We start from the raw sequence: 21,464 nt of genomic DNA, 5'->3' as shown, positions 1-21,464 counted from the left end.
AGTTATTTTGTAAAGTTGTAACAATTTCATCAAACATCTTGTTTACTGGCTTTTCAGGGGTTACTAAGGAGCACAAGAGACCATATATCCTAGGACCCATTAAACTAAGAAGTGTGGGGGCTTTCTTTTGCTCTTCCATGTTATTTGTTGTTCTACCCTCTCGATATACAACTCCCAGCCTTCATTAGTGCTATCAAGTTCGTCAACTTTCCTGGCTGAAGCCACTGCTACATTATTTTCACTTGTGTCTTTCATAGTGCACTGTTACTCACACATCCCTTTGTTAGTGTCTGTGACGGCCCCTTACTGTGTAACTCTGTCCTCCCGCTGTTTTGTCCCATAACTGTCAGTGCAGTTCGTGGTATTTTCTGACATACAGGTTTGTACTCGTCGTTGTGTCTATGCAACTACATATTGATTAAATAAATGGACGCATGCAGGAGATGGCTTTAACTGGTGTATTCACATTGCAGCGAGGGGGGGACAATGTGCATGCAGAGATAACAGATCAATGCACATGCGCAGGCAACAGATCAATACGTAGTGCTAAGGGGAGTCATTGCTCTAAAAGTAATACATTCAGAAATTAGACCATAAGACAAAGGAGCTGAAGTTGGCCATTTGGCCCATCGAGTCTGCTCCACCATTTCATCATAAGCTGATCCAATCTCCCATTTAGTCCCATTCCCCCGCCTTCTCACCATAACCTTTGATGCCCTGACTACTCAGATGCCTATCAATCTCTGCCTTAAATACACCCAATGACCCGGCCTCCACTGCCACCCGTGGCAACAAATTCCACAGATTCACCACCCTCTGCATCTCCGTTCTGAATGGACGCCCTGCAATCCTCAAGTCATGTCCTCTCGTACTAGATTCCCCCACCATGGGAAGCAACTTTGTCACATCCACTCTGTCCATGGCTTTCAACATTCGAAATGTTTCTATGATGACCCCCTCATTCTTCTAAACTCCAAGGAGTACAGTCCAAGAGCAGTCAAACATTCCTCATATGTTAACGCTCTCATTCCCAGAATCATTTTAGTGAATCCTCTCTGAATCCTCTCCAACGTCAGCACATCCTTTCTTAAATAAGGAGCCCAAAACTGCACACAGTATTCCGAGTGAGGTCTTACCAGTGCCTTATAGAGCCTCAACATCACATCCCTGCTCCTATACTCTATTCCTCCAGAAATGAATGCCAACATTGCATTCGCCTTCTTCACCACCGACTCAACCTGGAGGTTAACTTTAAGAGTATCCTGCACGAGAACTCCCAAGTCCCATTGATTCTCAGAACTTTGAATTCTCTCCCCATTTAAATAATAGTCTGCCCGTTTATTCCTTTTACCAAAGTGCATGACCATACACTTTCTGACATTGTAATTCATTTGCCACTTCTTTGCCCATTCCCCCAATCTATCCAAGTCTCTCTGCAGACTCTCTGTTTCCTCAGCACTACCGGTCCCTCCACCTATCATTGTAACATCAGCAAACTTAGCCACAAAGCCATCTATTCCATAATCCAAATCATTGATATACAACGTAAAAAGAAGCGGCCCCAACACGGACCCCTGCAGAACACCACTGGTAATCGGCAGCCAACCAGAATGGGATCCCTTTATTCCCACTCTCTGTTTCCCGCCAATCAACCAACACGCTATCCACGTATGTAACTTTCCTGTAATTCCATGGGCTCTTATCTTGTTTAGCAGCCTCATGTGCGGCGCCTTGTCAAAGGCCTTCTGAAAATCCAAATACACAACATCTACTACATCTCCCTTGACTAGCCTACTTGTAATTTCCTCAAAAAATTGCACTAGGTTTGTCAGGCAGGATTTTCCTTTAAGGAAACCATGCTGAGTTCTGCCTATCTTGTCATATGCCTCCAGGTACTCCATAACCTCATCCTTGACAATCAACTCCAACAACTTCCCAACCATCGATGTCAAGCTAACAGGTCTATAATTTCCTTTTTGCTTCCTTGCCCCCTTCTTAAATAGCGGAGTGACATTTGCAATTTTCCAGTCCTCCAGAACCAGGCCAGAATCTATCAACTTTTGAAAGATCATTGCTAATGCCTCCGCAATCTCCACTGCTACTTCCTTCAGAACACACCTTCTGTTAAAGTGCATGACCGTACACTTCCCGACACTGTATTCCATCTACCAGCTCTTTACCCATTCCCCTAATCTGTCTAAGTCCTTCTACACCTTCTCTGCTTTCTCAACACTACCTGCCCCTCCACCTGTCTTTGTATCCTCCATAAATTTGGCCACAAAGCAATCAACTTCATCGCCCAAATCATTGACATATAACATAAAAAGAATCAGTCGCAACACAGACTCCTGGAACACCATTAGTCACCGGCAACCAAGCTGAAAAGGATCCCTTTTCTTCCCACTCTGCCTCCTGCCAATCAGCTAATGTTCTATCCATGCTAGTATCTATCCTGTAGTACCCTGGGCTCTTAACTTGGTCAGCAGCGCCATGTGCGGCACCTTGTCAAAGGCCTTCTGAAAATCCGAGTACACAACGTCCACTGATTCTCCTTTGTCTATCATGCTTGTCATTTCTTCAAATAATTCCTGCAGATTTGTCAGGCAAGACTTCCACTTAAGGAAATCATGCTGACTTTGGCCTATTTTTCATATGCCTCCAAGAACCCCAAAACAACATCCTTAACAATCGACTCTAATATCTTCCAATCCATTGAGGTCATGCCAACTGGCTATAATTTCCTTTCTTATACCTCTCTTCCTTCTTGAAGAGTGGAGTGACATTTGAAATTTTCCTTCTTCACCACAAAGCTTCTCCAGAAAGCCAACTCAGAGGCATTCCACAAATTCTCACTCTTGGGTTTATAATATCAACTTGAATTTCCCAATCTACCTGCATATTGAAATCCCCTATGACTAATATAACACTGGCTTTTTGACATTTGTTTTCTCTGTCCCACTCTTACTTGTAGACCACATCCTGACTACTTTTTGGAAGTCTGTAAATAATTCACATCAGGGTCTTCTTACCCTTGCAGTTTCTAACTCTATCCACAAGAATTCTCCATCTTCCAATTCTAAGTCACTGTTTTCTATAGATTTAATTTCATTTTTAATCAGGAGAGCTGGGAAAATTTGGAAAGCAGAAATATTTTAAATTGCAGACTCATTGTTTTACGTTTACATGTCTTTTTTTCTAAATGTTCCCAACTATGAAAGAAACTCATTTGCTGAAATGTTAACTGTGTTTCTCTCTCCACAAATGCTGCCTGACCTACTGAGTGTTACCAATTTTCTACTTTTACAACATCTGCAGTTACTTTCTGAACACTAATTCCTGTGATCCTGGCAATGACTTTGTTAACTAATGGTCTGAAAAAGTGTGAGTTGATGTGTCACTCACCAGAATGGGATCTATTAAGGTTACTGCTGGAAATCTTACTCAAAGTGAGGCAGAACAGACAAATAGTACCCTTACATTAAATATCAAAACTCTGTAAGTCATCTTGAGTACAAGATCCATTCATACTTCAGTGAAAAATTGACAATGACTTGAAGCCTGACTCATGTGCATGTACAAGCATTGTCTATGTACTGCAATTCGACCACTGAGGTTTTGTGACCTCAGTTCTGGAGTGCACAGGCAGTTGTTGAAAAGTTTCCCATTTGTCCCACAAATTGGTTGGAAGCTTGTTGGAGATGAGTTGCTGCACTTCAGTGAGAAAAAATAAAAAAAAATAATTGGGACAATGATGCTTGATACTGGCATTCACCGAGATTGGATTTATGGTGAACCTGGTGGCTTGCATACCATAGTGAAGCAAACATAGATGGAGAAAAACTTCTGCAGGCAACAGAATTTGAGAAGTGAGCTCTCTTCTGTTGACAGAGGTTTTAAAAAAATTGACCAAGATGCTTGTTGGTGTTCTCCCTCCTTCTGTCATGGAGTTGTTGCATAATAAACGTCAAGTCCACTTATTTATGATTTGGGCAGCTCTTCGGCCACTGGTTTGAGGCAGTTAGAGGGCCATGTCAAAGCCTCCCATACATTTCAGGTTTGGAACACTGACAGTATTGGGAAAAGTCCAATCCACTCCACCCAACATTTTAAGAACAGCTTTTTCTCCTCTTCCATCAGATTTCTAAACAGTCCATGAACATTATCTCACTAATTTGCTCTTTTTTTGCACTTTTTTAATTTTTATTTTTCTTCTAGTAACGTAGTGATTTTTTTAATGTATTGCACTGTACTGCTACTAGAAAACAAGTTTCAGAACGTATGTCAGTGATAGTAAACCTGACTCTGATTCTCTCCTGCACTGAAGCCCTAAATACTGAGTTGACACTATTGGACATGCCCATTTCAAGGTCTGTTTGAAAAATGAAAAATTTTCATTGATTATTAGGAATCTCTGGCCCATGACCACTTAAAACAAAGGCAACACATTCAGTTGATGGCAACAATGTCAACTCTGTGCATCAGGAGCATACAGCAACCCTGTGTAAAAGGTTGAAGAAACACACCACTTCATACACTACTCACTCAACTATCTCTTCAAACACTTCCTGTGGAAGAGTCTGCAGTTCTCATATTGTCCTTATTTCTCAGCTCAGACCCAGAAAATTGGAGTGAAAGTGTGTCATCTTCGTTCCTAAGGGATCCTAAGGAGCCTAAAGACACGCACTCAATATTTCAAGAATACCTTTTTCCCCTCTGCTGTCAGATTTCTGAATGGACAATGAACCCATGAACACTACCTCACTATTTTTTGCTCTCTTTTTGTACATCTTGTTGTAATTTTTAATTTTATTATTAATATTATTATGTATTGCAATGTACTGCTGTTGCAAAACAATAAATTTCACAACTAACGCCACTGCCACTTATACCACAAGAGCAAATGCCTACTTAGTCTGTGCTGCAAAATGGAAATCCATAACAATGAAATTTTGTGGTGCGCTTGAGCTTGGTCATAATTGGAAAACAGCAGTCGTAATTTACAATTATAAATCATTACATTGAACTTACCCTAGGAATTGGCACAAGGGCTCGCTTTCCTCTCATTAATTGACCAAGTTCCTCTTGAGGAAGAATAGCAAAGACAAAGATGTTGCTGTCTGCCCCACATGTGAGCAGAAACTGTTCATTGTGACTGATACAGATTTGATTGATGTGGCCATAATCATTATCATGTACATTCAGACTCCAGAATCCTTGCATGGATTTCAGTTTGTAATCATTTGGCTTAAGAGGATATACTCGCAGAGCTCCATCTTCCATGCCACAAAATAGAAGGTCCTTTTCAGAACTTGAACAAAAAGAAGTGCAAGTGAGTATCTTTGGACTAGTTGTGTTGTCTTTGCACTGTCAAGAGTGCATCCACATCAAAACTAAACTAAATATAGCTTTTTCATTCTTTCATTACAGTTACATCTCATATTGGAAGGAATAGCTACTTCATATACTCTCATATTAATTGACAGCACACCACATGTTTTCATGTCCTTGCGGTTACAAAATGAGTTAAAGCTGGATCTAAACTAAAATGATATGAATATTAGCATGAAGTTTTATCACCAGTATGAGACTGCCTCACCATTTTCTTGCTCTCTTTTTGTGGTGGGGTTGAACGTGGGAATGCTTCTTTTGGGTGTTATCATTTAAGCCAATTAGCAAGGACCAATCTGATTCAAATTTTAATTACTTTTTGTAATGCTCAAGAATTAACACATTAATGCATGAAAGCAATGTTCTTTAGTACCCTGCAAAACAAATTAAACAAAATACAATGGAACTATATGATCTGGGAGTTGTCAGTAACACTATGGTTCAATCAGGTGACTAACATACTAAAAACAACTACTAAAATATAAAAAATGTTCTGTTCATTATTTTTCTAGGCTGCCTGTTGAAACAATGGTCAGAAGTTCCCTTTGGACTTCCCCTTGTGAAGTATAAATACTTACATTATCACATATTTGCCTATCCCTGTTTCTTCATCCTCTAAGGCAGGAGTTCCCATCTTGGGGTCTATAGACCCCACAGTTAATGGTGGGGTCCATGGCATAAAAGAGGTTGGAAACCCTTGCTCTAAAGGTTTGTACAGTTCTTCATCCTGACCTTCTGTGAATCTTTAATCATCCTAGGATAGGCAAGCATGGTTCAGCTGATTAACTACCATGTTCTGAAAATTCTCCTCTTTACCCCTCCTTCTCTTTAAAAGATGCATAATTTTGCCTCATAATAGTTCATGTTGGATGCTACCTGTCTTAGGGTGTTCCACTATGTTATGGGTGACAAACAAGTGCAAGTTGTCTTAAAGTCAAGATTGAATATTGAATCTGTTTTTGAAAAAGTTCTAGTAAGACCAAAGTTGAAATACCATATACAATTTAGGGCTATACACTTAGATGTTGAATTATTAATTTAGGTAAGAGTTAAATTCATGTTTAGCATGGCCTACTTGAATATCATTTTTCTGATTGGGTTTTCAGTTGCATCTTCAATTGCTATGAAAGCAAATGGCTCTTCCTCACTCTTGGAGCTGTCCTCACTAATTCTCTGATCATCTGCGAACTTACAATGGTAGAGGTAGCCACAATCATAATCGCCCTGAAAAGGTACATTAAAGACAGTCAATAAGGTTTCAAGCTAACTGGCCCAAAACCTTTCAAACCCACCTATACATTCTGCTTCCACTACACACCAGATCAATTTCCATACCATTTACCCATGTCAGGGAGACATTTGACCCATTCCCACACTGGAATATCAGCTATCTTGTAGCTGGATGCAAGAGTAAAAAGCCAAATACTAGTCACTATTAGAATCAACTGTCACAAGGGTAAGGAATCCAAGATCCTTATCAGTGCAAGCTCAAAAGTAGGTCTCATTGTCATGCATCAACTCTCTATACATGCTGACCTCCATTTGCCATCTCAAATAAACATAAACTAATCCAAAACTCAATTAACATATTATAGGTTCACTAATTTACATTCATCCACACCCTTTTGGTCAGTGATCTGCACTGGTTCCTGTTTTGTCAATGTTTTAGTTTTAACATATTCATTGATATTTTCAAATCATTCTCTGATATCATAATTCATCTTTTCCTACTGAATTCCTCCCAAATGTCTGCACTTTTTTCCATTCCTTGAATTCTGCAGCTCTAACATCCTCAGGAATGCAATAGAAATCATAATTGTACATACAAGCAGAATTTGCCCAAGTTTATGATCAATGACGTATTTTCTGACTCAGGTACAGATCTTACGCATTTCATTTCATCCTTACAAAGAAGCGTTGTAAAGCTTAGTTAGACAGAAAATGCAGAAGCAACAAACAAAATTAGGAGGAGCTTAGGAGGATTAATGGCACCTAATGGCAACTCCTTTGCTTGCATCTTTGGAAATAGCTCTATTTCCATTTTTAATATCTCTATTTTTCCCTTTCAGGGTTCTTTTGAAAACCTTTACCTGGAGTTACACACTGACTATAGTTCTTTGCGGGAATGGGACCTGCACTCGGGGTTTCACGAATCGCCGTTATTTGGCACGCCAAGGGCTCAGCCTAAGAGCTTCACTCGCCTTCAGAGGGTTGAGATCTTGTGGCTCTGGAGAAGGGCGGATCGAAGGTTGGTGTCATGGCAGGAGATCGGTGTGTCGTTGGAGGAGTCAGAAGATCTACGGCTGTGTGCCAGAGACCCAAGATCTTTGGGCACAGAGCTCGGAAAAAGCAATGCAACGGACTTATAACATCGTAAACCAACGAGTTGTTTGTTAAGTCTCCCCTCTCACTGTGAAACGGAGTCACCTCTTTCTCCCTTATTAGGGAGAGAGAGAGAGAGCCTATGATATGTCGAATATGTGAAGAGGTAGTCTTTCGGGTAACTGCAAGACTGTGTCTTTGCTGTTGCTCTGCTCACGCTTCAGTGCTCATTGGCGGATGCCGATGCCTTCTTTTTGCCGGTGGGGGGGGGGGGGATTGTTACTTGCTGCCGCTTACATACAGGAGAGGGGGAGCTGGGGGGGGACTTTGGGGTTCTAACATTTAACTGTCATTCATTCTTTGGGGGCACTCCTCTGTTTTTGTGGATGGTTGCGAAGAAAAATCATTTCAGGATGTATATTGTATACATTTCTCTGACATTAAACATACCTTTGAAACTATGAGTGCTACAGCTACAATCCTGAACCCTGGTGGGATCTGCATGGTTTGCTTGGTCTACATGCAACAATAGGAGATTTCCTCCAGGTGATCTGATTTACTCCCACATCCCAAATATGTGTGGAATGGTAGGTTAATTGGCTGCTGTAAAATTGTTCTAAGTGCAGTTGTGTAGTATAGCTGATAGAGGACACTGGGGAGAACAGATTACATGTAAAATTATTGAGGGAACATAATTGCTTGTGAACCAGTATTAATCCAGTGGGCTAAATAGCCTCCTTCTGTGTTTTAAGGAAGGTTAAATCAAGTCAGGTTGAGTCAAAATCACTGCGAGGTACAGGTACAGTGAAAAGCTTGCTTGTAGTAGCATCACGGACATGTACAATCATGGAATCATGCAATTTATCACCACAGCAAAAGATAATTAGGCCTATTACATCTGTGCTAACTCTGAATGGGATGATTGACAATTAATGTATCTAGCCAACTCCATTTCTTCACTACAGCATTGAAGGAATCATGAATGATCAGAAATGTTAATTTTCATGTGAACTTTAATCCAAAGCCCCTATGAGGTAGATGTAAAAGATCCTTACATATTATTTTGAAGCTCAGGGTGTTATAATCAGTTTTTTGTAAACCAACACCAACAAATGCAGACTAGTGTTTTCTACCACTTGGAAGTCCGATCAGCTTGTGGTGTACAAAATGGCTGCTTAACTTCCTACAATACAGTTTTCAAAAGCACTTCATTGTTTTAAAACACTTACAGAAACTTTCTCTATCAAAACCATATTAAACTTTTCTGCAATAAACTGACCAATCCTTGTTTCTGAGCAAAAAGACTTACCATAGATAACCAGAAAGTGTTTGGCTTTGAATAGAAACCACACAATATAGGACTAGGCTGAATGGGGATGTAAATCATTGGGAGTTCCTCCTCTTCCTCCTCTTCTTCCTCTTCTTCAATGGCCAAACCTTGATTTTCTTCTTCCATTTCCTTCTGTTTTTTAAGCCGCTCTTGCTTTTCTTTCTCTTTTTGCTCCTTTACTTCCTTTCTCCGATTAATCTCTTTGTTCCTCTATCCCAACACAGATGTATGATTGTCAATTAGAAATACAGATATTAATTACCTCAGCATGCATCCCCACAATAATGCCCTTGGATTATTATTTTTTACTGACATCAGCCATCCTTCTGCCCAGAAAACATCACAAATCAACGAAAAAAGCCAAGAGGCGAGAGTAAAACTGCAGGCACTATAGCTTATTGTTTGACAATGGTAATAATATAACTGTACTGATAAGAAATTTAAGGAACCTTCATCCCTTGATCATGGATATACTCAACAACCCTGTGTAAAGCAGCAGCAACAACATAAGAGGCTCTGAAACAACCTACTGGGTCAGACAGCATCACTGAAGAGAAATGGATAGTCAACATTTCTGATTGAAACCTTTCATCTGGATTCATGATGAGGGGTCTTGACCCAAAATGTTGACTTTCCATCTCCCCCTCAGAGGTGACAGCAGAGCCACTGTATTTCTCCAGTGTCTCTTATGTTGCTCCAGATTCCGGCATCTGCAGCCTCATGTCTCCTCTGTGGAATACAAGATCCTGATGATAATTTTCTGACATTTATTCATGGGATGTGAACATTACTACAATACCAACATTTACTGTCCATCTCCACTGCTGCTGAACTGAGAAGAACTCTGGCAGGGTCTGCAAGACATTGCTTCCTACAAAGCAAAACCCAATAGCATGAATGGCAGCGATGTTTCACTACCAGATGAACTCAATGTCTTCTACGTATGCTTTGAAAGGGAACACAACTACAGCTGTGAAGATCCCTACTGCACCTGATGACCCCGTGATCTCCATCTCAGCAGCCGATGTTAGGCCGTCTTTAAAGAGAGCAAACCCTTGCAAGGCGGAAGGTCCCGATGGAGTACCTTGTAAGGCTCTGAAAACCTGTGCCAACCAACTAGCAGGAGTATTCAAGGATATTTTCAACCTCTCACTGTTAACGCGTGGAAGTTCCCACTTGCTTCAAAAAGGCAACAATTATACCAGTACTGAAAAAGAATAATGTGGGCTGCCTCAATGACGACACCCGGTAGCACTCACATCGACACTGATGAAATGCTTTGAGAGGTGGGTGGTGACTAGAATGTACTCCAGCCTCAGCAAGGACCTGGACCCATTGCAACTTGCCTATCGCCACAATAGGACAATGGCAGATGCAATCTCAATGGCTCTCCACACAACTTTAGACCACCTGGACAACACAAACACCTACGTCAGGATGCTGTTCATCGACTATAGTTCAGCATTTAATACCATCATTCTCATAATCCTGATTGAGAAGTTACAGAACCTGGGCCTCTGTACCTCACTCTGCAATTGGATCCTCAGCTTCCTAACTGGAAGACCACAATCTGTGCAGATTGGTGATAACATCTCCTCCTTGCTGACAATCAACACTGACACACCTCAGGGGTGTGTGCTTAGCCCACTGCTCTACTCTCTATACACACACAACTGTGTGGCTAGGCATAGCTCAAATACCATCTATAAATTTGCTGATGATACAATCATTGTTGGTAGAATCTCAGGTGGTGACAAGAGGGCGTACAGGAGTGAGAGATGCCAACTAGTGGAATGGTGCCACAACAACAACCTGGCACTCAACGTCAGTAAGACAAAAGAGCTGATTGTGGACTTCAGGAAGGATAAGATGAAGGAACACATACCAATCCTCATAGAGGGATTAAAGGTGGAGAGAGTGAGCAGCTTCAAGTTCCTGGGTGTCAAGATCTCTGAGGATCTAACCTGGTCCCAACACATCGATGCAGCAATAAAGAAAGCAAGGCAGCGACTATACTTTATTAGAAGTTTGAAGAGATTTGGCATGTCAACAAATACACTCAAAAACTTCTATAGTTGTACCATGGAGAGCATTCTGACAGGCTGCATCAATGTCTGGTATGGATGGGGCTATTGCACAGGACCGAAAGAAGCTGCAGAGGGTTGTAAATCTAGTCAGCTCCATCTTGGGTACTAGCCTACAAAGTACTCAGGATATCTTCAGGGAGCGGTGTCTCAGAAAGGCAGCATCTATTATTAAGGACCTCCAGCATCCAGGGCATGCCCTTTTCTCACTGTTATCATCAGGTAGGAGGTACAGAAGCCTGAAGGCACACACTCAGCAATTCAGGAACAGTTTCTTCCCCTCTGCCATCCGATTCCTAAATGGACATTGAATCTTTGGATACTACCTCACTTTTTAAAAAAATATACAGTATTTCTGTTTTTGCACTTAAAAAAAAATCTATTCAATATACGTAATTGCTACCTGTGCCACGTGCCAGTGAGGGTAAGAATTGGATGCTCTGGAGGATGAACATGTGGCTGAGGAACTGGTGTAGGGGGCAGGGTTTCAGATTTCAGGATCATTGGGACCTCTTCTGGGGCAGGTAGGACCTGTACAAGAGAGACGAGTTACACCTGAACTACAAGGGGACCAATATCCTTGCAGGGAGGTTTGCTAGTGCTTTTGGGGAGGGTTTAAACTACATTTGCAGGGGGATGGGAACCAGAGTGCCAGAGCAGATAGTGGAGCGGGGGTGAAAACAGATGATATTAAAAGTTCATGAAAAGTCAGAAATAGAAGGGTTGTGTGTGGTGGTAATAATCTTCTGAGGTGTGTCTATCTCAATGTGAGGAGTATTGCTGAGGGCATGGATTGACACATGGAATTATGATATTATAGCCATTAGCGAAATTTGGCTACAGGAGGGGCAGGACTGGCAGCTTAATGTTCCAGGGTTCCGATGTTTCAGATGTGATACAGGCAGAGGGATGAAGGGTGGGGGGTTGGCATTGCTAGTCAGGGAAAATGTTACAGCAGTGCTCAGGCAGAACAGATTAGAGGGCTTGTTTATTGAGGCCATATGGGTGGAGCTGAGAAACAGGAAAGGTATGACCACATTAATGGGGTTGTATTATAGACCACCCAATAGTCAGCGAGAATTGGAGGAACAAATCTGCAGAGAGATAGCAGACAACTGCAGGAAACATAAAGTTGTGATAGTAGGGGATTTTAATTTTCCACTTATTGATTGGGACTCCCATACTGTCAAAAGTCTAGCCAGGTTAGAGTTTGTAAAACGTGTTCAGGAAAGTTTTCTAAATTAATATATAGAGTTACCAACTAGAGAGGATGTAATATCAGATTTCCTATTAGGAAATGAGTTAGGACAGGTGACAGAAGTGTGTGTAGGGGAACACTTTGGGTCTAGTGATCATAAAGCCATTAGTTTCAACTTGGTCATGAATAAAGATAGATCTGGTCTTCAGGCTGAAGTACTAAACTGGAAAAAGGCCAAATTTGAAGAAATGAGAAAGGATCTAAAAAGCGTGGATTGGGACAAGTTGTTCTCTAGCAAGGATGCGATTGATAAGTGGGAGGCCTTCTAAGGAGAAATTTTGAGAGTGCAGAGTTCGTATGTTCCTGTCAGGATTAAAGGCAAAGTAAATAAGAATAAGGAACCTTGGTTTTCAAGGGATATTGGAAATCTGATAAAGAAGAAGAGAGAGATGTATGACAGGTATAGGCAACAAGGAACAAATAAGATGTTTGAGGAGTATAAAAAGCGCAAGAAAATACTTAAGAAAGAAATCAGGTGGTCTAAAATAAGACATAAGGTTGCTTTGGCAGTCAAGGTGAAGGATAATCCTTAGATCTTCTACAGGTATATTAAGAACAAAAGGATAGTAAGGAATAAAATTGGTCCTCTTGAAGATTAGAATGGTCGGCTATGTATGGAACCAAAAGAAATGGGGGAGATCTTAAATAGGATTTTTGCATCTGTATTTACTAAGGTAACTGGCAAGGAGCCTATAGAAATAAGGCAAACAAGTAGTGAGGTCATGGAACCTATACAGATTAAAGAGGAGGAGGTGCTTGCTGTCTTGAGGCAAATCAGAGTAGATAAATCCCCTGGACCTGACAGAGTATTCCCTTGGACCTTGAAGGAGACTAGTGTTGAAATTGCAGGGGCCCTGGCATATATATTTTAAATGTCGGTATCCACGGGTGAGGTGCCGGAGGATTGGAGGATAGCTCATGTTGTTCCGTTGTTTAAAAAAGGCTCTAAAAGTAATCCAGGAAATTATTAGCCGGTAAGTTTGACATCTGTAGTAGGTAAATTATTGGAAGGAGTACTAAGAGATAGGATTTACGAGTATTTGGATAGATAGGGACTTATTAGAGAGAGTCAACATGGCTTTGTGTGTGGTAGGTCATGTTTAACCAATCTATTAGAGATTTTCGAGGAGGTAACCAGGAAAGTGGATGAAGGGAAGGCAGTGAATGTTGTCTACATGGACTTCAGTAAGACCTTTGACAAGGTTCCGCATGGGAGGTTCGTTAGGAAGATTCGGTCGCTAGGTATACATGGTGAGGTAGTAAATTGGATTAGACATTGGCTCAATGGGAGAAGTCAGAGAGTGGTAGTGGAGGATTGCTTCTCTGAGTGGAGGCCTGTGACTAGTGATGTGCCACAGGGATCAGTGCTGGTCCATTGTTATTTGTCATCTATATCAATGATCTGGATGATAATGTGGCAAATTGGATCAGCAAATTTGCTGATGATACAAAGATTGGAGGTGTAGTGGACAGTGAGGAAGGTTTTCAAAGCTTGCAGAGGGATTTGCAGAGGGAAATGGGCTGACAAATGGCAGAAGGAGTTTAATGCAGACAAGTGTGAAGTATTGCACTTTGGAAGGACAAACCAAGGTAGAACATACAAGGTAAATGGTAAGACACTGAGGAGTGCAGTAGAACAGAGAGATCTGGGAATACAGATACAAAATTCCTTAAAAGTGGCATTACAGGTAGATAGGGTCGTAAAGAGAGCTTTTGGCGCATTGGTCTTTATAAATCAAAGTATTGAGTATAAGAGTTGGAATGTTATGATGAGGTTGTATAAAACATTGGTGAGACAGAATTTGGAGTATTGTGTGCAGTTTTGGTCACCTAATTACAGGAAGGATATTAATAAGGTTGAAAGAGTGCAGAGAAGGTTTACAAGGATGTTGCCGGGACTTGAGAAACTAAGTTACAGAGAAAGGTTGAATAGGTTAGGACTTTATTCCCTGGAGCGTGAAGAATGAGAGGAGATTTGATAGAGGTGTATAAAATTATGATGGGTATAGATAGAGTGAATGCAAGCAGGTTTTTTCCACTGAGGCTAGGGGAGAAAAAAAAACAGAGGACATGAGTTAAGGGTGAAAAGGGAAAAGTTTAAAGAGAACATTAGTGGGAGCTTCTTCACACAGAGAGCAGTGGGAGTGTGGAATGAGCTGCCAGTTGAAATGGTGAATGCAGGCCCACTTTTAACATTTAAGAAAAACTTGGAAAGGTACAGGGATGAGAGGGGTATGGATGGATATGTCTAGGTGCAGGTCAGTGGGACTAGGCAGAAAAATGGTTCGGCACAGCCAAACAGGGCCAAAGGGCTTGTTTCTGTGCTGTAATGTTCTATAGTTCTATGGTTCTAATTAACTTACCTGTTTATTTATTATTTTTTAATTTTATTTATTATTATTATTTTTATTATTCTCTGTTATAGTATGTATTGCATTAAACTGCTGCTGCTAAGTTAACAAATTTCATGTCACATTCCAGTGATAATAAACCTGATTCTGATTCTGAAGTCAACAGCATTGATAAGTCTGGAGTCACATTTAATTCAATCCAGAAAAGACTGGAAGAATACTTTTTTTGAAGTACATTAAAAAGATTAAAGATCAGTTTTATTTGTCACATGTACATCAAAACATTGTGAAATCTGCTGTTTGCGTCAATAACTAATATAGCCCAATGATGCGCTGGGGCCTGCCCTCAAGAATTGCTACACTTATGGTGTCAATATAACATGCTCACAATTAATTAACCCTTAGTAACCTGTACATCTTTGGAATGTGGAAGGAAACCAGAGCACCTGGAGTAAACCCACATAGTCACGGGGGGAAATACAAATGCATTAGACTGTGGCGGGAATTGAACCCTGATCACTGGCACTGCAAAGCAATATGCTAACTGCGATGCTACTGTGCTGTCCCTGATTTAGTGAACCAGTCTGGTCTACTCAAAACCAAGTATTTACATGGTTGTTGTTATTGAGTCTAACTAGATTTTATGAATATTTCTTGGCTTATTTAATTACCTGAAATTAGTTCCAGCAGTGGCTATACTAACTCTTGTCTCTGGATCAACGGTCCAGAATTCTGGCTGCCTGCTCTGTAACTTAACCATAATGTTACCGTGCCACCTCAAGAACTCATATTCATTGTCTTTTCTTCCAATTTCCACCAGGTAGTAAAACTGCCAGGAGAAGAAACCTAGGGACCTTTGAAACTAACTTACTGCAATCACAATTCTGGCACAACTATCAGCTAGGAGGTGTGGCAGCTGATCTTTGTTCCTTCTTTATTTATTCATGCTATACTTATCTCACTGTTGGCAGCAGCATTTACTGCATCACTAACTGCAACAACAGAACAAGTTGGCAATTGCTATGGGTCTATATTCACTTCCACTAGTTCACCCTTATCTGTTCTATTATAACATTCGAAAACTAACAGGTTGCCAGAGATAATCTTTGTGTTATCAATCTATTTTCACGTTATTCAATCCTAACATTATTTTCTCTGCCTTGTTACATCTTCTTTAATAGGTTTCAACATATTCCTCCTACTGAGGTCAAGCATACTGCTCTATTCTTCATGTTATGATCATAGAACCACATTGCACAGAAACGGGCCCTTCAGTCCATTGGCCCATGTTAACAAAAATGCACATTTATGCTAGTAATATTTGCCTGAATTTGACCCATATCACTCTAAACCTTTCCTGTCCATGTACCTATCCAGATTTCTTTCAAATATAGTTAATGTACCTGCCTCAACCACTTCCTCTGGCAGCTCATTCCATTTTTGGACCACCCTCTGGGTAGAAAAGGTTGACCCTCAGATGTCCTTCTCCTCTCTCCTCTCACCCTAAATCTATGGCCTCCAGTTCTTGATCCCTCAATCCTTGAAAAGACTATGCATTCACCCTATGTAACCAAACAGTGTATACACTTCTGTAAAATCACTCTTTAGACTCCTGTGCCGCAAGGAATTAAGCCCCAATGTGCTCAACCTCTCTCCATAATTCAGGCCCTCAAGTCATAGCAAATCCTCATAAATCTCTGCTCTCTTTCCAGCTTAATAGCACCTTTCCTACAGCAGAGTACTAAAGTTAAACACAATACTGTATTCCAAATGTGACTGCACTAATGTCCTGTACAACTGCAATCTAATGTACCATCTGCTATACTCAGAGCCTTGACTGATAAAGACCAGCATACCAAAACCCTGCTTACCTGCAACATCACTTTCAGGGAAGCATGTACTTGGCACTCCTGGGTCACTCTGTTCTACAACATTCCCCAGGGCCCCCACAATTCACTGTGAAAGTTCTACCATCATTTGTTTTCCCAAAATGCGACACCATACAATTTTCCAAATTATACTCCATTTGCCATTCCTCAGCCAAATACTCAGCTGATCAAGTTGCCCCTGCAAATCCAGATAACCATCTTCATCTGTTTGAGTCACCTGGAAATTAACTAAACATGCCTTGTACATTCTCATCCAAATCATTCATGTAGATAACAAAGGGCAGTGAGCCTAGTCCCAATCTGAAGAAAACCACTAGTCATAGGCCTCCAATCCAAAAGACAACCTTCTAGCATCACCCTCTGCTTCCTACAATCAAGTCTAATGTGTATTCAATTTGCTAGCTCTTTCAGATCCCATGTGATCTAACTTCCCATAAAAACATTATTAAAAGCCTTACTGAAATCCACTTAAATCACATCTACAATCCAACCCTCACTGAGTTACTTGGTTTCTTCTTCAAATAAATTCATAAGTCATGTCTCCCACACACAAAGTTGTATTGACTATCCCTAATTAACCACTGCCTTTCCAAATGTATTTGTAGCTTATCCTTCAAAATCCTTTAGTAATTTATCTACCAGTGATGTTAGACTATAATTGCCTTGCCTTCCCTTCTTAAATATTGTGGTTATATTTGCTATATTACAATCTGTTGTAAACATCAATTATTTTGAATTTTGGAAGATGACAACCAATGCATTGCCACTTCTTTCAGAACCTTGGGTAGCAGTTCATCACATCTTGGAATTTATCAGCTTTCAGACCCATTCTTCATTTTGTTTTATAATGCTCTGTAACCTTCACACAAACAAGATATTTCATTACATTGAGATGTATATGAGAACATACTAATTTGAATCTGATTCTGAATCAGTTCTTACAGAAAAAAAAGATTGTCTTTTGGCTTGCCTAACCATTTGGCATATCAGTTACTGATGTTCCCATCAGAAGTTTGTAACGGACCCGTCTCTCAGATATCAAGGATAGAAAAGTTGAAACAAAGGAGCAGAAAATGACAAGCTTGCCTACACTGAATTCCTGAGTGATATCGCTGAAATGAAAGGGCTTCTTCACTTCAGTGGGTGTGATGACACAGTCACCTTGCATTCTTCCTGGAGTACCTTGTTTTTATAGTTCGTTAGGCTAAGGATTACTCCGTCAAGTGATACATAAATTACCTCTATGCTGGATCTGATGCTCTTGAAATGGAAGTACTGTTTCTGAAGGGGGATCTCAAAAGTTAAAGTTGTATCTATTTCCTCAGGCTCTGGACGTGCCACTTGAACCACATATCCATTTTCACAAAGTATAAGTAACGTATTTTTCTCCTAAAATGCAATAGTTAAATAGCAAAATTTTAAAAAACAAGAATTTTATGCACATACATTTAATCACATTTTGTGATCTTTTCAATTTATGACTCAGCCCACCATCCTGTGCTAATTTTCTTGTTGATTCTCCGTCCTTTCTCTGAAGAAAGAGAGAAAAAACAATGTCTAACATCAAAGTGAAAGTAATACGGAGAATTAATGTGCCTGGCAATCAGAAGCTCAGAGTCACTCCTCTGATATAAACACCAGGGCTGTGCGAAGTGATAACCTACCCTGTATTAGTTCTACCTCCCCCTCGCCACCACCACCCTCATTGTAGAAGAGACCATATTCTGAACATTGAATACAATTTGATAAATTAGGAGCACTACCAGCAAATAACTGCTTCGCTCAGAAAGACCAATGGGGTCTCTGGATGGTGAGAAGGCAAGAGGCAAATACAGGTGTTATATTCCCTGTATTACATGGGAAAGTGTTATACAACAGGGAGCAGTTGGTGGAGACAGAAGAACTCAGGCAGGAGTTAGAAAGGAAATGAATTTATTTCAAGGTTTTCTGGCAACCTGGACCTTAATACTCCACTTTTATTCACTCTAATACAGCAAGATAATAGAAATGATACTAAAGTTATAAATGAGGAAAGCAGAAGAAATTTTCACAAAAAAATCAGTTAAATTCATTTCACTCTGTTATAGAGTGTAATGTAATACATACATGAAAAGGTGGAGACCACTGCAAGCTCACAACTGGTCCTGGTATGTTAATGAATCCCACTGGCACATATTGATCCCCAGGTTGGAAAAAAAACACAGTGCTGTCTTTGCTCTAGAAGGGAAGAACAAATGTAAAGTTCCTTCACACATTCCTTTCAAACTGGCACTTTGCATGATAGATATTGACTGGGACTCCCCTAGTGATAGGGGATTCGATAGTTAAGGGAGACAGATAAGAGGTTCTGTGAGAGAGATCGAGAATCCCGGATGGTTTGTTGCCTCCCTGGTGCCAGGGTCCGCGCTAACTCGGATTGAGTTCTCGGTATTCTCAGGAGAGAGGGTGAGCAGCCAGAGGTCATAGTCCACGTGAGGACTAATGACATAGATAGGAGTAGGGATGAGTTCCTGAGAAAGGAATATAGGGAGTTAGGAAAGAAGTTAAAAAGCAGGACCTCAAGGGTGGTAATCTCAGGATTGCTGCCTGTGCCACGAGACAGAGAGGGTAGGAACAGGAAGTTATGGCAGATGAATGTGTGGCTGAAGAGTTGGTGCAGGGGGCAGGGGTTCAGATTTCTGGATCGTTGGGATCTCTTCTGGGGAAGGTCTGACCTATACAAAAAGGATGGGCTGCACCTGAACTGGAAAGGGACCAATATCCTGACGGGCAGGTTTGCTAGAGCCGTTGGGAAGGGTTTAAACTAGTTTGGCGGGGGGTGGAAATCAGAATGTGAGTGCAGACATTAGGGTAGAAGGACAAGGGCATGATGCTATGTGTTCTGAGTTGGTGAGGAAGGACAGGCAGGGAACAAAACATAAATGTAGCCAGTTAGAGGGGTTGAGATGTATCTATTTCAATGCTAGAAGTATTAGGAATAAAGGGGATGAACTTAGAGCATGGATCAGTATGTGGAACTACGATGTTGTGGCCGTTACTGAAACTTGGCTGGAGGAAAGGCAGGATTGGCTGATGCAGGTACCAGGGTTTAGGTGTTTTAAAAAATGGGAGGATGGGAGGTAGAAAGTGGGGGGGAGTAGCATTACTGGTTAGGGATAGTATCACAGCTATAGAAAGGGAGGACGCTGCAGAGGGAGTGTCCACTGAGTTGGTGTGGGTGGAATCAGAAATAGGAAGGGATCAATCACTGTACTGGGAGTAGTCTATAGGCCCCCAAATAGCCCTCGGGACACCGAGGAGCAGATAAGCAGGCAGATTTTAGAATGGTGCAGGAAATCCAGGGTTGTAGTTATGGGTGATTTCAATTTCCCTCATATTGAATGGCACCTCCTGACTGCAAGGGGAAAGATGGGGATGAATTTGTTAGGTGTGTTCAAGAAGGATTCCTGACACAGTATGTGGACTGGCCGACAAGAGGAGAGGCCATACTGGATCTAGTTCTGGGTAATGAACCTGGTCAGGTGGCAGACCTCTTGGTGGGGGAACATTTTGGTGAGAGTGACCACAACTCCCTTAGCTTCAGCATAGCTATGGAAAGGGATAAAATGGGAAAGTGCTTAACTGGGGAAGGGCTAACTATGAAGGGATGAGGCAGGAACTAGCAAGAGTAAATTGGAAACAGATGCCCAAGGGTGAAAGCACAGAAGTAATGTGGAGGAAGTTTAGGGACCACTTGTGCTGGGTTCAGGATAGGTTTGTCCCACTGAGACAAGGAAAAAATGGTAGGAAAAGGGAACCGTGGCTGATGAAACATGTGAAGCAACTCGTCAAGAGGAAGAAGGAAGCATATGTTAGATATAAGAAGCAGGAAGCAAGAGGGGCTCATGAGAAATATAGGGTAGCCTGGAAGGAGCTTAAGAAAGGACCTAGGAGAGCTCAAAGGGGGCACGAGAAGGCCTTGGCATGTAGGATTAAGGAGAACCCCAAGGCGTTCTATTTGTATGCGAAGAACAGAAGAATGACAAGAATGAAGGTGGGGCCGCTAAAGGCAACATGTGCCTGGAGGCGGAGGAGGTTGGGCAGGTCCTAAATGAATACTTTGCTTCAGTATTCACAAGTGAAAAGGACCTTGATCAGGGTGAGGTCGAAATGGAACAGGCCTGTGTGCTGGACAATGTGGAGATTAAGGAAGAAGTGTTGGATCTTCTTCAAAACATCAAGATTGATAAATCCCCAGAGCCGAATGTGATATACCCCAGGTTGTTGTGGGAACTGATCGCTGGAACAGTAGCTATGATCTTTGAATCCTCTTTGGCTGCAGGGGAGGTGCCGAAGGATTGGAGAATGGCAAATGTAGTTCCCTTGTTTAAAAAAAGGTAATAGGGAGAATCCTGGGAACTATAGACTGGTGAGTCTTACATCGTTGGTCTGCAAACTGTTGGAGAGGATTCTTAAGGATAAGATCTATGAGCATTTGGAGAAGTACAGTCTACCCAAGGATAGTCAACCTGGCTTTGTGAAGGGAAGGTCGTGCCTCACGAGCCTAATTGAGTTTTGTGAAGAGGTAACAAAAAAATTGATGAGAGTAGGGCCGTAGATATGGTCTACATGGATTTTAGCAAGGCTTTTGACAAGGTCCCCTACGAGAGATGCATCCAGAAAGTTATGAAGCATGGGCTCAGTGGAACCTTGGCTGCTTGGAATAAAAAAATGGCTTACAGAAAGAAAGCAGAGGGTAGTAGTGGAAGGAAAGTATTCTGCCTGGAAGTCAGTGACTAGTGGAGTGCCACAAGGATCTGTCCTGGGACCCCTGCTCTTTGTGATTTTTATAAATGACCTGGA

General features: G+C 41.3%; 1 protein-coding gene across 2 annotated transcripts in view; it reads right to left on the bottom strand.

The window, feature by feature from the left end:
- LOC140727991 (cilia- and flagella-associated protein 44) overlaps nucleotides 1–21,464 on the bottom strand; it is a 207,614-nt gene that overhangs the window by 109,015 nt on the left and 77,135 nt on the right. For both annotated transcript variants that reach the window (XM_073046057.1, XM_073046058.1), the window contains exons 14-18: nucleotides 18,729–18,839; nucleotides 17,862–18,011; nucleotides 9,020–9,250; nucleotides 6,464–6,612; nucleotides 5,029–5,308 (exon numbers count right to left, since the gene is read on the bottom strand). In XM_073046057.1, the coding sequence (XP_072902158.1) occupies nucleotides 5,029–5,308; nucleotides 6,464–6,612; nucleotides 9,020–9,250; nucleotides 17,862–18,011; nucleotides 18,729–18,839 (921 nt within the window). The remainder of the gene's footprint in view (nucleotides 1–5,028; nucleotides 5,309–6,463; nucleotides 6,613–9,019; nucleotides 9,251–17,861; nucleotides 18,012–18,728; nucleotides 18,840–21,464) is intronic.

The sequence above is a fragment of the Hemitrygon akajei genome, chromosome 5 (genome assembly GCF_048418815.1).
Source record: "Hemitrygon akajei chromosome 5, sHemAka1.3, whole genome shotgun sequence".
In the NCBI taxonomy this organism is placed as follows: domain Eukaryota; kingdom Metazoa; phylum Chordata; class Chondrichthyes; order Myliobatiformes; family Dasyatidae; genus Hemitrygon; species Hemitrygon akajei.
This window is presented reverse-complemented; position numbering and strand designations above follow the sequence as displayed.